Source organism: Fistularia commersonii, chromosome 21 (assembly GCF_037954325.1).
Source record: "Fistularia commersonii isolate RoL2024-O1a breed Wild chromosome 21, RoL_Fcom_v1.0, whole genome shotgun sequence".
Lineage (NCBI taxonomy): Eukaryota > Metazoa > Chordata > Actinopteri > Syngnathiformes > Fistulariidae > Fistularia > Fistularia commersonii.
The window spans coordinates 4,503,050-4,523,615 of NC_141304.1; the positions used below are offsets into that span (position 1 = coordinate 4,503,050).

At 40.7% G+C, this 20,566-nt stretch overlaps 1 protein-coding gene across 2 annotated transcripts in view; it reads right to left on the reverse strand.

The window, feature by feature from the left end:
* Positions 1 to 20,566, reverse strand: part of LOC147222109 (cadherin-4-like) — a 237,341-nt gene that overhangs the window by 68,240 nt on the left and 148,535 nt on the right. For both annotated transcript variants that reach the window (XM_086167902.1, XM_086167901.1), the window contains exons 5-6: positions 6,255 to 6,410; positions 1,622 to 1,766 (exon numbers count right to left, since the gene is read on the reverse strand). In XM_086167902.1, the coding sequence (XP_086024028.1) occupies positions 1,622 to 1,766; positions 6,255 to 6,410 (301 nt within the window). The remainder of the gene's footprint in view (positions 1 to 1,621; positions 1,767 to 6,254; positions 6,411 to 20,566) is intronic.

The window sequence follows — 20,566 nt, forward strand, 5'->3', positions numbered from 1 at the left end:
GGGCGTAGAGAATGGGTTTGCTAAATTGGCTGAAGACGGCTCACAGGGTGGCTGGAGAAGTTCTGTTTTCTCACCAGATTCCCCAGGTCACCTTCCATCCAGGACCCCTCCACAGGTCCAGGGTCCAGCGCCCCCCGCAGTTTTGACCACGGGTCATTGCAGCCATTATTGCAGGCTGATCAGCCTCCCGTGAGGGACTAGTTGTGTTCCAGGGTCCCTTCTGGGTGTTTGGGGGGGACTTGTGGCGTACACCAAGGGGCGTGGCCTCTCACCCCATTGGATCTGGGGCGTGGTTTAAGCCGGGTATATATTCACCTCCAGAAGTTCACCAATGAGTTGTTGGTGCTCATGGATTAAAATTGGACTCATTCATGACTTCGAAGCTCTGTCGTCATTTCCTCGCCGAATACCACACAAGATACATTTTTTTCTCATGTCAAATACTGAAATGACATTCATTTTTCTTAATTACACAACTTCAAATTGAATAAATTACTTGTTTTAATTGACTCTGACCTCAATCTATTATACATTAAACTAAAATTAGATTTTGATGACAGCCTTACCTCTTCTTTCTTCCTCTTCTCCTCTCAGCTTTTCCCTTCAGGTCTCACCATAGCGAATCAACCTTCTCCATCTAACCCTATTCTCTGTGCCCCCCTTTCTCACACCAGCTACTCTTATATCCTCTCTCACTATGTCCATAAATCGTCCTCCGGGCTTCCTGCCTGGCAGCTCCAATATCATCATCCATCTACCAATTGCTCCTCCTCTGTACTTAGCCGAACCATCTCAGTCTGGCTTCTCTGACCTTCTCTCCAAAACATCTAACATGTTCAGTCCCTCTAATCAACTCATTCCTGATCCTATCCATCCTCTTCGCTCCCAAAGAGAACCTTAACATCTTCATATTTGTGACCTCCAGCTCTGCCTCCTGTCTTTTCGTCATTGTCACTGTTACCAGACCATACAAAATTGCTGGTCTCACCACCGTCTTGTACACCTTCCCTTTCATTCTGGCTGATAATCTTCTATCACATAGCATCCCTGACACTTTTCTCCATCCAATTTAACCTGCTCGTACTCTCCATAGCTCTGGACTGTTGACCCTAAGTACTTGAAATCCTCCAACTTCTCGATCTCCACTCCCTGTAGCCTCACTGCTCCGCCTGGGTTCCTCTCATTCACAGAAATATACTTTGTCTTGCTGAAACTAGCTTTCATTCCTTCCTTTTACAGAGCATACTCCACCTCTCAAGAGGCTCAGAGCTGATCCCTAACGAAGTCCCACCTCCACCTTGAACTTCTGTTATACCTACAGCACACCTCACCACTGTCTCACAGCTAGCATACATGTCCTGCACCAGTCTAACATACTTCTCTGTCACTCCAGACTTCCTCCAGAATTCCTCCCTTGGCACCCTGTCATATGCTTCTTCTAGGTCTTTTGATGACAGCTTTACATTTGAGATATTAATGGATGGATGAGTCATATTCAATTATATATATTATAACATAATTATGTACATAAATTGTAGTTTAAATTCAAACATCTGTGTTTTATCCTTAATCTGCAGGTGTAGACCTGCAGAGGTTTGGAGAGCGAGCATCAATAACTTACCTGGTTTGGACCCTTCAGCTACTGAGCCGTTGTACACTTGGTTCTGAAACTCCGGCCTGTTGTCGTTCATGTCGATGACATAGATGTACAGATCAATTGGGTTTTCCACCTGGTTGCCATTCATGTCAACGGCGTGTGCCCGCAGCTGTGAGTAAACATTGGCGTAAAACAGAGAAAAAAAGCCCAGTTATCATTCTGTGCTGAACATGAGTGGAATATATTTCATTAATTTCTCATCTGGTTTGACAGAGGGGTGAAGGCGGAGGGTGGGTGGGGTTGGGGATGAGGGTGGGGTGGAGAGAGCTTGGCATGATTGATATGAAACTGCATGAACTCTCAGCACAAAGCCCAACTTTGACTTTGTTAATTGGCAGATTCATTGAACTGGCAAATATTCTCTTTCCTGTCTGCCAATAGGGCATGAGTATCCTGTTGGTATCTTGGCATGGACAGCAACAACACAGGGAGACAGTAGCGCAGTGAAATGTTCCAGACACATGCAAACACAGCACCTATTTGCTGCTCACACTGCCAGACGGCAACAGATATTAGAGAGGTGTTGCTGATTTTTTTTTTTGGTAAATGTGTCAGGCTGATGTGCTGTTCCTTGACCAGTGCCAAGAGGGAGAGAGTAAGAAAAAGAAAAAATTATAACAGAAGAGGGGAGTCAGATTGGAATGAGATAGAGAGTGGCTGAACCCAATGCAAGTAAATGAGAGGTAAAAAAACAAGGGAGGCATTGAGGAGTGGGTGGGTGGGTGGGGTGTTGCGGTTGAACAGGGATGGCTGACAAAAGCAATCATGATCCACAGCAGGACGTCTTAATCTCCATGCCTGCTGCTCTGCACCCTCTGCTCCCCCACAGTCCCCACTAATGATATCTAACATAACATAAAGCTTTGTAATAGCCAAAGAACCAAAATGGCACTCACATGATTCTCATTTAATTGACAAAAATTCAAATCACCAGCAAAAATGTTATTCAGTCATGGATTCCTTTGCTTCTGCTCATCATTCTGGATCAAACCAACACGAGAGCACAGAATATTTAGTTCTCCACAGCTAGTTGCCCGACAGCACTTCAGAAAACAATGTGATGTATTACAGTATTACATGAAGAATGGAACTGTGGCACCTGTCTTTTTGGACACGTTACTCAACACCTAATCATGTCAACTTTGGATTCGAGGACGTATCACAACATCCAACCATATGTGCTCCCACTGGATTATAAGTAAATGTACACAAGTCATCTGAATGTTTACTGCATATGTTCTTGGCACTGACTTGGATGTAAACACAGACACACCCTGAGGTAGGCTCAGCTTTTCTTGGCCCCATCTAGCCATTCAATGACGCTCAAGCTGCTAATTTCTCTTGCTTGAATAACAACTGGCAAACAAAGAGTAGAGAACAGCAAACAATTCCTTGTTGTATCTCATCTGTTGATGCAGGCAGTTACAGATGTATGACTGTTGGCATGTATGACTTCGTCAATTTGTGTGTGTCCAATTTTGTATACTTGCACACTTTCTGTGTGCATACTCATTTGAACGTGTACTCATTTTGGATCAGTTATATGTGCTGTCTGCATTTTTACTTTTTTCCAGTATTGAATATGCCTCTGTTTGTGTGTGTGAATGTGTGTGAGTGCTTGTGTCAAGGGGAGAATTCTTATAATATTATCTTTTGGCCTGGAGCTGTGTGTGTGTGAATGTGTGTGTGTGTGTGTGTGTGTGTGTGTGTGTGTGTGTGTGTGTGTGTGTGTGTGAGAGAGAGAGAGAGAGAGAGAGAGAGAGAGAGAGAGAGAGAGAGAGAGAGTGCATGCATGTGTGTGCAGACTGAAATACTTGAAACGATCTCAGAATTCTGTAGGGTGAGCTTAAGTATGACTGTATGCAGGGAAGTTCGGTTCAGTACCTTGGGCTCCTTTTTCAAAGACTGATGCTAATCCAAACATCCCTTCAAAATCTCTGATGATTTTTTTGCATTATAATAAACACTCATGCAAACATAATCATTGACAATGTTTTAACTTGGCAACAGGGTTAAATTTACAATTGTGATCAATTTGTTCCCATTCCCAATATTGAATCAATTAGAATCAAGTTTCTCAGGAGTGAAGAGAGGAGTACAGAGAGTAAAGTTGGATGGAGGACATTGATTTGCTGTGGCAACCCCTTGAGGGAGTAGGCGAAAGGAGAAGAAGAATCGAGTATCTCAGGGATTACCAACTGATGTCATGCTATTACCTACATGCTATTACCATAACCTATTCCAACGAAGCTCAAGATGGCTACCGCCATCAGTGTTGGGAGGATTGTAGGTACGATATAAAGTATCTTTATTTAATGCAAATGAATTAGAATTAGAAATTTAGAATTCCCAAATACACATATATTGCTGAGATATTGTTATTAAGCTAAAATGTGTGATAATAAAAGACGAATCATATGTCAGTTACAGGTTATGCATGAGGTTCAAATTTAAAAGGGGCTACTTTAAAAAGTCACACAGAGCTGCTGTGTTTTTTCCGCCCCCTATTAGATGTTAGTTTGTCTGTTTAATGTCTCATTGATCAATTATTCTGCTCAACCTGGATTGATTTATAACCCAGAAACCTCAGAAACCCTCCACGTACTTTGTCAGAATTTTTGTTTCTTTCTTTATCTCATGTAAGCATGGATTTGTTTTCCTGTTTTTCAAAAAAAGTCTGATCTGCTTTCTGGTAGACTCATATGTCTGTATTTTGCTCTTTTCTCTTGCTTGTTTTTTTGCTCCTTCCAACTGATGCATGCATGAAAAAAATCCAAGACATATTTGCTCAATTGCACTGCTGACTCATAGCAGCTGTGTCTGACAAAACCGAAGCTCTCCCACTCTCCTCACCTCGCAGATCACTTCCCCCGGTGCTATTCTGTCAAAAACAGAAGAACTCGTCTCTCTTTTTACTGGAATCCAAAACTAACAAGCAAAGTTTAGCCTACAAGAACAGTGCGAGGAACTTCCTGTCAAGTTGAAAGAATGAAACGATGAACCAAATTTCCCTCGGGTCAGTCGCTCGCTACACTCTCGTACACTAAATCATGCATCAGATCGCAGGCAGTGTGGGTCCATAGGAGTCTCAATAAGAGCCACAGTCAACTTGAAATGTCCGTAACCCCCCATGTTGTTTTCACAACAGCCAATGTCCTACAAGAATTGCTTGGCCTTTCCCAGGGACCAATAACTTTGCTGGTTTATCGATCCCAACTTGCCAGTTTACTATAAGAGCAGATATGAAGGGACAACATACACAGCAGTGCAAAGGAGTAAAGGAGCACACACACACACACACACATACACACACACACACACACACATACACACACACACACACACACACACAAACAGTCATCAGTTTTCATAGCCTGAGAAAGAGGGGGTAACAAGAGATTCATAGAAAACTAAATGGAACACTCACTCACACACACACACACACACACACACACACACACACACACACACACACTCACTCGCACACACACAAACAGTAAATAAACAAAAACCTTCAGCCGCTGTTGGTGTGTGTGTGTGTTTCTGTGTGTGTGGGTGTGGGTGTGTGTGTGTGTGTGTGTGCGTGTGAGTGTGTGTGTGTGTGTGTATGTACACAGGTGTCATTAATGTGATCACTGACAGACACCAAAGGGATCAACACTGTTTTCTCTCCCTCCTTGGAGACAGAAGCATGCTTCTGTATTAGCTCTATCAGCTACACAGCCATCTATCAACCTGACAGCCACATAGGCTTTTTTTGCATCTGACACGAGCGCTCACCTTGAGAGGAACTGTCACACTCTTTTCAGATAACTGAAACCTGTAATGTGTGGAAATCAGGCATGGCCCTGCATTAACAGAAGTGCTACGTGGTCTGCATATTTCATTAGAGCATCTACAAAGTAGTTTAATGGGGAATCCCATGGGCAACATGCAGGTTAACTGTACAGCTGTCAGCAGCATAGCTGCAACATGCGCAAGGAGAGTGTGCAGCCGGGCGGCCTAAAATAAAATGAAAAGAGGGAGGCATTTAAGGAGCATGATGAGAAAGGGAAGGAGAGGGGTACCAGGCTGCTTATTCCACTTACAAACACAGATCATCTGTCAATCAGCATATTCTGCATGGAAACAAGCACACAGCCATGCGAGCACGCAGTAAATGCTACACCTGCTTATTAGGTATGATGGCAAGAAGAGAGATGGCAGGTTCCCTGTGCTTTCCTCATCTCTTCCCTCTGTTCTATTCATCTTGCGCAGGTAAAGCTCGATCTAAACGACAGCCACAATTGTTTGTGTTGTCTGTTGAGGCTTTTCCTTGTTTCAGTGCAGGCTTCGGCATCAATTAGGAGACTGGAGAAGATGGGTTGGCAGTACAGGGCTGCGTCTTTTCTTTGAATATGCACCGATGTGGGATTTTGTTTTGGCAAGAAACGAGTGTTAAAATAAAAAAATAATTAAAAAAAGAATCAAAAAAGATTGATGAAGAAGGGAGAATGTGGCATGTTTTCAAAGGGATAATTGTTACATAATCTGAGTTCCATAAAGCTTGGGGAGAGATGGAAACAGGCAAACAAGACTTGTATTATTTCTTCCTTACATGGAAAGAGGCTCGCTCCTCCCTGTCGAGTGGTTGGGTGACAAACATGTTGCCACTTATTGGGTCGATGTTATAGATGCCACTGGGAGGTTGATCAGCTCCTGCTCCTGTAATGCTGTAGCGGATGCCGACATCTTTGTCTTGATCAGAGCGGATCTGAGGAACAAACATAAGAAATCCAAGACGTCATATCCATGCTCACGGGTTGTCATTTTTTTATACGCTAATTCTCAGAAAAGATGACTAGTTACATCAACAATACTAAAAACCTGGGTAAAGATTGATGGATATGTGTTGTGGAGAAAATAAATTCTGCAAACAAAAACTTGTTATTTTTTAATTCAATTTTTATTTATTTTGTCACTTATTTTTGTTTTGAGTGTGGTAGTTTTTACTTCAGTGCTTCTCATAAATCTAGCCATCAGTTTGACTATTTCACCTCTGATATCTCAATTGCTATCGTACACAACAGAATGCCACTCAAAAAGTGATACATTACACTTTTGTGAAAAGTGAGCATTTCCCTTGTATTAGCAAGAAAGATATCAGCAATTTAAATCAGAATTAAGAAGACAATAGGAAACTTGCAAATCTTCCCATAGCATTGTTTTTCAATGAGTTCCAAGGATCCCTCTATGTCATTATGCGATACAAAAAAGTAATATATTAATTGGATTGTTGGGTTCGGTGTTGTAGTTACTTGCCATATATAGACTCTCATCTCTCTATCCTCATTAAAATGAACCCTTTGGATAGGTAAGGGGCAAGGTCAAACATAATATATTTGAGTATTTATACATGTACTTGTATCCTGCGTCAATAGCATAGAACAAATAGGAATGAAAGCTTTGGTCATCAGAGGACAGTCATTCATTTTGGAACATATAACCCATGCTACTGATACTCTTGCAAAAATAACTTGGAAAGTTATACTAACCTTGTTAAAAGTCTAGGTTTGTCCAAAAACAATAGCTAAATACAACTCTGTCCCGGACAAAGAGGATTTAACAGACATTCACACTACACAGAACATCAACCTCCTGAATTAGTGTAAGAGAACAATAATAAACAGTTACTGTGATCAGTCAATAAGAAATTAAGTTAGTACTGACAATGAAGAAATGGAGGTTGAGCAGATTTAGAAGGAGCGGGCTACCTAATAAGTGCCCCACAAGACTGCCCATGTCAGCAGCAGAATAAACAAAGTGAAAAGGGGCAAAAAAGGATCCCATTCAACAACAGCCAAATAGATGTTTGAAGAGCACATGTGATTGACGGTCTGAGCATGTTAGAGGGGGGCTGTAAAACTAGTGCTGGAGTAATGACCATAATTATATACCTGCTCACCCTCAACTGGACCCATCTATGTAATCGGAAAACAAGTTAAATCAAATGTAAGAGTATTCAAAAATGGTTGATCATACTCAAAGAACATACAAGTACATGTCAAAGACCGTCTGGCCTTGCCTGCATCCAGCCAGCTCATCTGTCGCATTTAGCGATTCAATGTCTTATTCAAGCACACTTAAACATTGTGGACAAAACTAGTTATCCTCCGTCTACTTGGGGGAAACACAACTGATTGAACACTTGGTCAAGTGGATACAAAAAAAGATGTATCTATAATCCTCAGTAACTTCAGATACATGGTGTAGCTCTATGCATTAATACATTAATTCATAGCAGATTGACAGTTTTGCTCTCTGTCTTTACCCTGGCATCTGAGAGTGGATTCCTCCACAATATCCCCAAAGTGTGACATTTGAAGACAAGGTTATTTTAACGCCTCATAAATTGCAGCTTAAAAGCTCGATATTATGGCCCTGTATAGTGGTTCTGGCTGGTGATAAATATATTTCTGAACAACATGGTAATATCAGTGATATTTGCAAGCTGGAAAATCTTTGAAATTTTCAACTGTATTTGATTATATGGCAACCTAATTGTCATTGAAATCCAAAAACTACAATGGGTTAATTTAAGATTTCTGAGTTACAATCTGTCCAGATCAAACCCCACCTCCTACCCAATCTGACCTGGGATTGGCTCCAAGATAAGCAGTATACAGAATGAGTGAATGATTGAAAGAAAAGAAAAAAGATTGGTATTGTAATGTTTTGTGTCTAAAGTAGACAAGACAAGTAATTGTACATTTCTTCCCACATTGACCAGACATTTAATGACTAATTGGTCACTACCATCACAGGAAGTGCAATGCAGATAGATATGGTATATTTGATCTCAAGCAAAATATAAACACTAGTTAATCTTTGAGCCTCGCCTGGCAACAAAGATAGAACGATGGCAGCTGGAGTGACAGAGGTGAGGCTCGACAGCTGCAGTGGTGGGTGGAGATACGTTACCACAATTGAATGGAACATTTTGGACAAAGAATGCTTTAATTGGTGTGAAGATTTTTGCAAAATGTTAGTTTTGCCACCAGGGTTTCATGTAATTGTGGTATGGGAGTGGCAGTGACACAAACTACCTTAAAGCTCCACTTTCTGAATAAAGGTTTCCTTAATTTAGAGTGGATGTTTTTGACCTATGATATTCCCTGACATGAACTCATTGCTCACATGCATCTGAACCAGGTTGCCAATAGACAAATCAGCATCATGGCAGCTAGAGGACCAATATCTTCATCAACAGATGCTAAACTCAGTAAAGACTGGATGAGTAAATGTGTGTCTGACCACTACATATATTCTGTAAATTGTTGTTTTTTTTTCTCTGCATGTGTGAATATGCCCCAAAACGTCAATGTAGCCTAACAAGGTAATCAAAACCATAGCCCAATATTCAGTCCTTTTTCAACCTCTGGTTCTAAGCCAAACACTGGTTCATTTCCGGCTTGGTCTGAACCATCACTATGGTAACAAGTCAGAAGGAGTAATCACTGAGTCAAATGGAGAAAAGGAAAGGCTTGACTCCTCTTTTCATTCTATCTTTTCTCTTCCCCCTATGCAATTTCCCTGGTCTGCGAGGCTGCAGATCATGCATGAAAATGAAATTACCTCATCCGTTCAGCTTTGACGGTGGCTTCTGCATAAAACATCTCCCTGTTTGAACACGATACCCTCTTAATTTCCTGCATCCTTAGTGCATACTCTGGCTGCAGACTGGCATAGTTTTGGTAACCATGGTTTTACACTTTACACTGGGCCAGGTGTAATGGTGTGCAGACCTTTACACCTTTAGACTGCTATATTTATCAAATATATAATCCCTGTCACATGACAATGACCGTAGGACTGATTAAGATTATTATTTCCATACACCCCTGTTATCTGCCAATCAAAGATGGTAATAAATTCAAGGAATCAAGGATTCAAGTGTTTATTTCCATTTGCAGTCAGTTTCTCAGTACAATAGAATATGGCATACATAATATTGTAAATTGATTATTACCAGCTATTTCTGCTTGGAGTTGGAGGTGGTTAATGTGCGACAGAGCAGAAATATTTAGCAGCTCTCTGATCTCAAATGTGTCTGGGAAACTCACTTCTCACTTGTCCGTCAGCAGGGGAGTCCATTAGAGATTCTTTAAAAAAATACAATTTGAAATAAACTGACACACTTGACAATGATGCACCTTTGTTCAAGACATGGAAAAAAAATATACTTCCTTCCATGTACTTTTCCACATTTCCTAATTTTATGTATTTTAAGTGCATGTTGCAACTGTAATGCATGCCGACTAGAAAGTGAACATCAAAGTACCGATCAAAAGGACCAGTGCTGCTCAATAATTCACAAGGCCATCATATGGGAGACACTTATATATAATTTTTACCTGCCTCACGTCTATGCTTCTGCATCAGACCTATGGCACAACTGTTTTTCTTTTTTTGAAGCGTATTTCTTTGCGGCCCTTTTGGAAAAGTATCTAAGCAAACTGAAGCACATGTGTGATAGTGCACAAGGAAACAAGGGGTTCTCTCACACATCACATTGCCTCTGCCGTTTTGACTTTAGATTTTTGCAGCAAAAGCCACCTGAGACCAGATGTCACATTTGGTGGAGTAAATGAGGAGAGTTTATATCAATAAATTAATTCATGAAGAAGTGAGCATTATCAGAGTTCTGGGAATCTTATGAGTGACAAATCCTCAATTGAGCTATTTGAATGAAATACTAATGACAAAAGCTTGAATTTTTGCCATCTCCCTCTCCATCAAATAGTATCTCTCATTCACTTTCTCAATTCAGTATCTCCCGGCGGACGGAACAGCTACTAATCACACTAAAAATAGCAGAGAGGCAGATGCAAGGGACTTAACTGGATGCCTGTCTCCCTCAGATCAGCACAGACATCAGATAAGTGACCTATTTGTAGCTCTTTGAGAGTGATTTCCTTGATTACTGACAACTGGTGGGATCCTGTGGGAGAAGGTATCAGCATGAGAGGAAAAATGGATGGATCAAGATAGAGAGACAGGGAGAGAGAGCAACCAGGAGATGGGGAGAGTAACATGAAGAATTAGCCCTCTGTTTAACCCCCCAGGATGACTTCAGAAAGACAAACAGCCACAGAGAAAGGAACAAAAATAATTTCATTTAATTCATTTATAAAGCATGGTGTCTTGCACCAGCCCTAAATGTTATCTCCAGCAACATAAATCATTAAAATTGTAAACAAACAAAAGCAGCTTGGACTTATTTGACTGTCCCGCACATTTTTCTCATTACCTCCATCTTTCTAAGCATTTCTAACAAAAATGTATCATAGAAAATACTACTTCTATTACCATTACTACTGCTCTACTAATAATGGCAATCTAAACGATAATAATTCTTAACAGGGTTACCCGCTGGACCATCAAGAGTTATTGTGTACTATAAGCTAATGGTGAACAATAATGGAAAACTGAAGTTTATAGTCTTCAACAGCAATTTTTATGAAGCGTTGAATCTCAATAGTTGATTCATGTGACATAGTCCTTTACACATCCCTATTGCTCTTTTCATTTAAAAGCTCTTTATGGGTGTTGTCAACAGTCACATTTCCTTCAGGGTGCATCAAACATCCCCCACAGGTTACCAGCCACTCCAGGAGAGAGGGAGCCATTTCGTTGCACACATCAATTTTACACAGTACGGAGAAAACACTGTTTAGCATTATTGTCAAGAGGACAGCTTTTGGGTTTACAGGCTCAAATGCTCCAAGACAATGGAAAAAAAAATGCATATCTTTCCCGAAATAAATGTTGTCATTCAAACTTATGGGTGATGAATTAGCATATTGATCTGTCTAAATAAAAAGGTACAATCATGATGAATGCAATACTGCATTCAAGGGGATTTTCTCTCTAGGGTCAGTGTACTGTACTTGTCTAGCTTGGGTCTAATATGAAGTCTGCTTTCTTTACCTTGTACTCATTGTACTCTATTATTTATCCGCAAAAGTGAACATTGCCTATCTCATTAAAAACAATACAAACCACAATTGATGTGAATCTAAAAACTACCAATATGATTATATGTATCTCTTAAAGATGGGTCTTAATTCCAAAACCCCAATAAGTAACATTAATCCAGTACGCTCTTTTTGGCTTTTGGGTTTCTTAATAAAAGGATTCTTTTTGAAACTGAATTGGAGCACATATAAAATTAATCGATGTTGATAAATAATGGTTGCTGGTTTGGGCCAACTTGACTACATACTTCTTAAATGATGCATGCAGGTCGGGGGGAATGTGTTTGGAGGGGTGGAGACTCAACTGGAAGCCAGGAGAATCAGGCTGCTCAGTCTGGTGGAGAAAGCGAACTCCCCTGTCATTGGATAGTGGAGTCTGCCTGATTATTGAACCCTGTATTAAAGAGGATCCATGATTCTATCCAGGTCATTGAAAAGTGCCAGTTCTCGTGGGAATCCTGCAGGGCACATGGATATATGCTCATCCCCTCTACATGTGCTTTGTATTCTTTGAGAACATGTAAGAGTGTCATATGGGGTTGTGCTACAGGAGTTCGGCTTCACAGGTCAACACTACGTGCAATCCGGTCTCTGTACCAATACTGTGAGAGCTGGGGTTGCATTCTTGGCAAAACTTTAAACACAGTTATAGTGGGTAATGGGCTTGGGCAAGGATGCCCTTTGTCACTGATTCTGTTTGTGATCTGTTTGTGGACAGGATTTGCAGGTGAAGGAGATTATCTGAAATGGGGATCTCAGGACAAATTCAGAGGTTGTAATTCTATCCTGGACAATGACTGTCTTCTTCAGATTTAAAGGGAAGTGCTGCTCCAAATGAAGGATTTCAAAGTAGGGGGAGTGTCCTATTCAAGAACGTAGGATGGGGCATGAACTGGATCAGCAGATCAGTGGAGCGTGTCTGTTCAGGTGAAAAGAACTGAGCCAGAAAGCTCAGCTCTCAATCTAACAGTCCATTTATGTTCCGCGTCTCACCTAAGGTCATGAACTTTGGGTCACAAAAAAGAGAATGAGGTCCAAGACACAAGCAGCTGAAATGAATTTCCTCCGTGGGATAGCTGGGTTTAGTCTTAGAGACACTTTAGTCTTAGAGGAATGCACACACGTAGAGGGGAGCTTGCAGTGAAGCCATTTCTCTTTGTGTCAAAAGAGGTCAGTTGAGGTGGTTTGGGCATCTGGTAGAGAACCCTCCTGGTGCCCTCCATCAGAAGTATTCCGGGCCTGTTCACCTGAAAGGAGGCCCTGTGGTCAACCCAGAACGCCCGTTTGGCCTCGGAGCTCCTCCCAGGAGGAGCCAGAATCATGGACCTCCTCAGTCTGCCGCCACAACTACCAGTGGTAGGACAATGTTGATGATGGTGATAATTTGTCATGACTCAAAGTTTGTGGCCATAGGCAAGAGCCGGAACATGCATGGGCAGTTAATTTGAGACAGTCCTTTCTGGTTCAGTTCTTTTCAAGTGATCAGTGTCAGGTTAACAAAGTACTGTTCAAATACACAAGAAAATGAGTCTGTTCATTTGGCGTTCTTTCGAGTTTATTTATACCTCTGTAGTATGTGCCAATCACAAATTAAATTAATCTATTTCTTTCTGTCTGAAAGCATATTGACTGCCAGGATAAAAAAATAGCAAACGACTTGGGGAGGACCCTTGTTTTAATCATATCATCACTGATAAATCATTTCTAAAAGAACTGTAGGGAACTGAGCATGAACCTATTGGCCTCCGAACAGGGTGTATCCAGAGTAAAAGTGAGAAAACATCTGAGAATGTGGAGTATTGTTCTCATTTTGACTGATAAACTCCCTCAAGGTCACCTGGGGCCATTGTTATTAATGGAATCATACCGTGTTTTCATTCATCTTGAGTTTTACACTAAAATAGCATAGCAACAATAACATTTTTAATTTTCTAAAGGTACTTTGCTCAGGATAGCGAAGTATTTGAAACAAATTTTTCCCAAATGATCGATGAAGCTTGGTTTATGTCTGCAGTGAAAAGCTTTCATCACTGTCACATTGACCGATTAGCATTTACATCCTGCGTCATCGGGGACACCATGTGATGGCGGAACACCGTGTGATGATTCCATGGAGACAATGTCAGTTAAGAAATTCATCTAAATCCCTTTCCAAGGCGGTTATATAATCCAATAAGAGATGTATTCCACCTTCAATATTCAGAAATTACAGTTAATTAATTAATGGAAAACACAATAAAATTGATAAAGTGTGTTGTTTCCCTGCACGCAGTGTCATTTCTTACAGTCCTTTGTAAACACCTTTCCTTTTACAAGGGGTCAGTATCAAAAACAAAGGGTAATTTTCTCCACAATCACTGTGAAGCTTAAATTTGAGTATGAGATGCCATGACAACTGAGGTCACAGCACTTTCCCGAAAATACATATTGAGCACATTTATACAATTAGCAAATACATAAATAAAGAGTTAAAAATACACTGTGGGTTTACTAAGAAAAAAATAATGAACAGAGTGTTCTGATACAATGTCCAGTTAATACAATACATAGATGTTCTGTGTGGGTTTTGATGCAGTGACACCATAAATTGGCCCAGTAGGATAGTGTGTTTCTAATCTTCATTTTCACACGTCAACCAACTTCATTAAATATTTGAAACACATGGATACCCTCTCTCACAATATGTCTATCAAACTCTTGCTACATGTATTTTTTTCTATAGTAATACATTTGTATTTTCTTCTATTATTATTATCTTTGAAGTTGTTGTTGTTTATTCCATATCTTATCACTGCATTCTTCACTGAATGTGGTGCCAGATATTCTCTGATGTGTAATATATGCTGCTTTGTCTGATATGTTTACCTATGTTAATATGGTAGAACTATGCATATGAGAACTAAATAGCGTTAGCTATCTATATTGGTTAGTGGACCAGTAAATGTCACTGATGTCACCACAAGATAAACTGTTCAAACGGAGAAGTTATTACAAATTGGAAGATGGATGGTTGAGATAGAGGGAGTGTAAATATGCACTTGACTGCTACAACAAAGGCACATTAATTGCATTTTGATTTGCATGATGGGAAGAAGTGATGCCAACCAACTGGGGACAGAAAAGTCGGAGCCGAGCCCTAGTGATGGTTCCTGAATCGGACTACAGAAGTCATACTCATCAAATATATTTAAGACAATGTCTGCCAAAAATCTTGGTGACTGAAACTGATACTTCAGACTAGATGATTAAAATACCCCTAATCGTCTCTACATTCTGATTGCATCTGACAATGTGCTTGTCTAAGGAAAATGAAACTGTCATTCTGACTGCTGTTGATTTAAAATAATAAGTCCCAGAGTCCCGATGAGTTTGATCTATTATGACTGAGAATTAATGACGATATGGCATGTCTGAGATTTCAGCTCAGGGTTTTTGTCAACACATTTATTGTAATGCTCATTCTCTTATGGCGTGACGGAACAGAGCATTTGTTTGGACAGTTTGTTGAAATACCAGTGTGAAAAAAAAAAAAAAAACCCGACTGATTATTCTCGGAAATGACGAAATGATCAATAAGTATTGTGCTTTGAACGACCCCAATTTTCCCTCCATATCTCTTGCACGTATCAATATTCTCATCACTGTCAAAACACCTCAAAACATCCTACACTCAATGTTGTACCATAAATCCATAGCTATGACCTGATATTAACCCAAAGCTGATGCTGAGGACATGGGCATCATTACCTCCAATAATCACCCTCTTGCCAAAAAAACAACCTTTAACATTCTAAAATATATAAAAAGAAATGTGCATATAAAATTGAATCATTTATAATGCATGATGGCCACAAAAACATTTTATTGCTAGGTTGTCGGTCACCTGTGAGGCCTTAAATGGCCAAGCACCATCAAATCTCAAAGAGCCTTACCATCCAGTCAGATCTCTACTCTCAAAGAGGGCCTGAGCATTCAGTTACCAAGCTCCTATTCTGTGGCAGCATCCTCCAATCTAGACTGGCGGGGTAGACACCTGCACATTGTTTGAGAATCTTTCTTCATCTGTCTGAATGTAAAGTATCTTAAGACAACTCTGTTGTGATTTAATGATATATGAATAAAAACTTACTTGACTTGGAAGGACTGTGAGCCTCTTCCATGCACTTAATACTTCCTTTGTCATCTCAGTAGATCCCACTGATTTGCTAGCAAAGAGTTTCCAAAGACTAACAGCAGGTGCAGCATCATAGTAACTGGGATTTAATATAGAAACCCTGTCAAACTGGCTCTCCTATCTTCAGCAGTCCAACTTCAGTTTCAAAACTGAAGTAAAAATATTCAGATCTGACAGTACACCTATGCTCTTCTGGGGGTGACGAATAGTCTCAACATTAGCCACTTCCAAAAGGGTGAATCTGAGCTAGACTGAATCAAAAGCATCTCAGCCTCTGAATCCTATATCGCCATACCTTGACAATTGTTTTATAAAATCGTATCTCGAGCTGCTGCTATATGGCACAGTTGTTTCTTTGCAGACCATGAAGACAGAGCATGCTCTTGAACACCCTCTAAAATTTTTGCTTTGCATTGCTTTGATCCTTTCCGCAACCTGCTCGTCATTCTTCAAAGCCCGCGTTTGATTGGACAAAGATTCTCTAACAGTCTGATGGCCTATTCACACAAACATCCAACAACGTGATAGTGGAGGGAGCTGTGAAGCTGATGATGAAAGAAGAAGGTGGGCTGACAAAATAGAAACAAAATTTCCAATTATAAAATACTTGACATGAAAATTCAGTATGCCTTCAAATATGACTTCCAACAAAATACAAGAGCAACCTTACGAGTGAGACTGAGGTGGGAAGGCGGCCGTCAGTTTATTCGTGTCACGAAACTTATGCAGGTGGTTTTAAAAATAGTCACAGATGAGCATTGTGAGGGATGCTGAGTGCTCAGGTTATTATCTGTCAAGGTGGCTGGCCGTGGACACCTTCACACAAAGTCTTTCCTGACACTCATGGAGAACAGCTGCATCTCAACACACAGGCTAGTCCATTATGGCAGAAATTGAGGGACAACAACCCAGGCTCAATACAATGCTGTCATACATTACATATAGTTTGACTAATGATCTTCCTTTTCATTACATTTGTTCTTCTGTTCTGTCTGACTCACTATATCAGGTTGTCTGACTTCTTCTGTCTATGACTTTCTTGCGTGCAATCTTCACTTTGCTCCTAGTTGGATTGCAGCAGGGATGCTCCAGTCACTACAAAAGAGCGTAAGTTGCCACCTCGACACAGTTTAAGTGGTCTGTTATGACTACGTATTCAGCGATCCATTTCAAATCCAACACAGTCAACTGAATTGAAAATTTGGGGCTCTTGGGGTTTTCTGAGGTGACACTGATGTGACACTGCCTTGAGAATAGTTGCCCATTTGTATTTCTTCACAGAAAATATAGATTAAAACTTTCTGGGTTCTTATTCCACTGTGGGGAAATTGTTTAGATGCGATGAATTATTGGAAAAAGCCAGTTATGGGTGAGTGTGGAAATCTTCGAAGGAAAAAACATCTGAGGAAGGAGATGCACTGCACTGTCAAGTAATCTGTCTTTTAATGAATGGCAGGAAAAGACAGGCGGGTATTCTCAAAGCCAGCAACATAGCCAATAAACAACCTTCAAATGAAAGAGTTTGCTCTCTTTTATGAAGATGTGAAGTCTTTGGAGGTGTTTTTTTTTTCTTGGGCTCACAGCGATCATAGATGTCTGGAGGTTGTTCCTTAAAAGTTTGACTGAGAACCTTTTCAATGTCTCTTTCTTTAACTCGAAAATCATCCAGCTCCATCAGGCCATCTCTCATCGCACAGAGGAAAGAACAAAGCCCTGCAATTTTCACTTTTTGTGTCTGCTCAAAAAATAAAGAGATTAGATGCTTTCACAAGCGGACCCACGTGCCCACACATGCGTGTTACTGCCTCTACCTCAGACCATTAAGCAGAGGAAAGAATGAAATGTGGGATTGGAAAAAAAAAATAGGGCAATTAGAGGAGAACAAATATTAATGGAAGTTAAGCAGTGACTCACAAACCCAATTATGGCATTAGCCAGGCAATTTAGATGAGCTCTGCAAGAGGCGAGGACCCTGTTGAAACATACCAGCAGTCTCTCTGCATTAACAATGGCATTAATTGCCCTGATTCACAGCAAGGGAAAAGAATGGGGGCTATCCAGCTGTTCAGCCTCCCCTATAAAGAAAGTGACATTCCCTGTTCTCTACGATGGGAATTGAAGTTACAGATGCTGACATTCTTGTCTTACCCGTTTATACCCCTGGTGAGTTTCAACTTGTTAAATGGCCACTCTCCTGTTTTACACATGGCATTACCATGCACAAGCAATAGTTAAACTCAATTCCAGAACTTTTGTGGTCACAGAAATGCTCTGAAATATAAACTGCAAAGTCTTGGATGTTGAGAGTTCTCTGCTACCTCGTACTTTTCCTCTCTACCTACTTTCATTGTCAGATTGACCCTTCAACTAAAGCTGCTACCGCACGCACCTGGAGGAAACATGCAGCCCTGACGGGCTGGCGAATCAGAAGGACCCTGAGGCCTGCTGAAAAGCCCTTCTGGCATGCCAGAGGCGAGCAGGGTCCATCCAGTCAGTCAGAATGTTGGCCTGAAAGGGGGGTACTGCTTGGCTAAGGGAACTGCTACGGCTGGCAGTGAGAGCCCAGAGGGGTGTGAGAGTGGCTCAGAGGGAGGTTGCCAGTGGGGTCAGAGTGGATGAGGGCAGACTGACAGTTATTTAGTGAGATGCTGAGCTCTGTGTCAGTCACAACAGCACTCAGCCTTTGTACAACCGGGCTGGCTCTAATGGGACTGTCACCCTCTAATTGTCCAACTGGGGATACTGTGAATAACAAATAGAAACCCATATACACACGCAAGTACACAATGGAAAAAAAAAACACACACAAACAATTGTGCATCTCCTCCTGGACAAAGGCACAAACCAGCCAAAAATCGCCATGGTTTTACACATTTATAGTATTTTTTTCATGAGTCGAAAGATCTATGGAGCAGAAAATTTTCTAAAAAGGCACAATACATTATTGCAGTGGATTCTGCGCAGTAATGCACATCCATTGACAGTCATGGCTGGTTGATAATTTATATATCCCAGATTGTACCCACTTTATTCACACATTGTATCAGAATTCAATTTGCTGATCATTGTGGTTTTGGCTTTTTTATCTGTCAGCAGAGACATACAATGTGATGAAGGTATTTATAAATGTTAAAGAAGTGCTGTAAATTGGAGCCATGTGTAAGTGAAACACTTAAAATTAATTAATTCATAATCCATTCCACTTATCCAGCACTCAGGGTTGCGGGGTCGCTGGAGCTGTCACTACTTGAGAGGCCGGTCATCCTTGATTGGTCAGCAGTCCAGCAAAGAGATCACTCCCTCATTTACACATCATATAGAGACATTTAACCACTAACTCTCACTAACGAGTCATATAGAGACATTCAAACAATCACTCTCCTTCAGATGTCATAAAAAGTCATAAAACCATTCATTCTCTTATTCTCACATCAGGGGATATGAACATACTGTACGTTTTTGGACTGTGGGAGGAAACCCATACAGAAATGCCCCCTATCAGAATCAAACCAAGGACCTTTCTAGTTCCGAGGTGCAGTCACTCATCACTGAGTCACCATGCTGCCCTGTCCTGAGAGGAAAGGTTTCCAAGGAAAAGCTAGAAAACTTTGTTAAAGCACAATGTATTTGGTAAACATTTGGTAAAAATATCCCAAGAATGGCTCACACACATGCCATGTTGCGCATCGAGGTGACGCTCTAACAGTTAATCGTTTAAAAGGTGAAATGTTTTTTTGTCATGTGACAGCATCACTATCATGAACGTAACCATCAGTATCTAAAAATATAGTTTCAGACAAGCCAGCGGTGGGCGGCCAAGAAACACTGGTTTAAGATAACATCATATAGTCAGTGTTGAGATATTTTAATACCCTCAAAGGCCACTAATTCAGTAGCTACTTTAAAATTCAGTCATTCAGTCAGATTATCCTGTACTCAGTGTTGCATCTGTATTGCAGCCCATCCCAGCTGTCATTAGACAATAGGCAGGGTACACTTTGGAGTGGTTGTCAGTCACTTGCAAGGCCACATATACTGTGTGATTATTGTTTGTCTAAAACAACAGTCACAGACATTCACTTTGTCTCAGTCATCCATTCCACGATTCTTGTCAAAATCTTCTTCTCTTGGGAATTGGGCTTGATTTTCTTCCCTTGAAGACATTTCACTTCTCATCCATTAGGATTCTGTTCTGAGAGGTTAAACATTTTCAAGGGAGGATAATCAAGTCCAGTTGGCGGGAGAAGAAGATTTTTGACAACCATTCACTCTGTCATTCATACACCAGTCTTAGGCGTCAGGGTCTCCAGTTGACCTGATGCATGTTTTTTGGGAGGGAACCAGAGAACCCGGAGGAAACCTATGTAGACAAGTGGAGAACATGCAAACTCCAGACAACTTTCATTCCTGAGATGGAATGAAAGATGATGATGGATGATTCAGCAACTAGTAACTCCAGGATCTAGGACGATAGCATCAGGAGGAAAAAAAATGAGGAGTGTCCCGATTTAAACCAGAAATGAAACATGTCTACAAACCATTCACTCCTTAATGCGAAAACCAAAAATAACTCTGACACATACTTCACAGCTACTGCACTTATTCCTGACCCGGCAAGTAATTTATCGTGAATTTTGCTGTTTTTTGATTTTTTTCTTTCTATTGGTGTTTCCAACGATGCAAGCAATTAGTGCCTGAATTGCAAGAAGTATTTTCAGG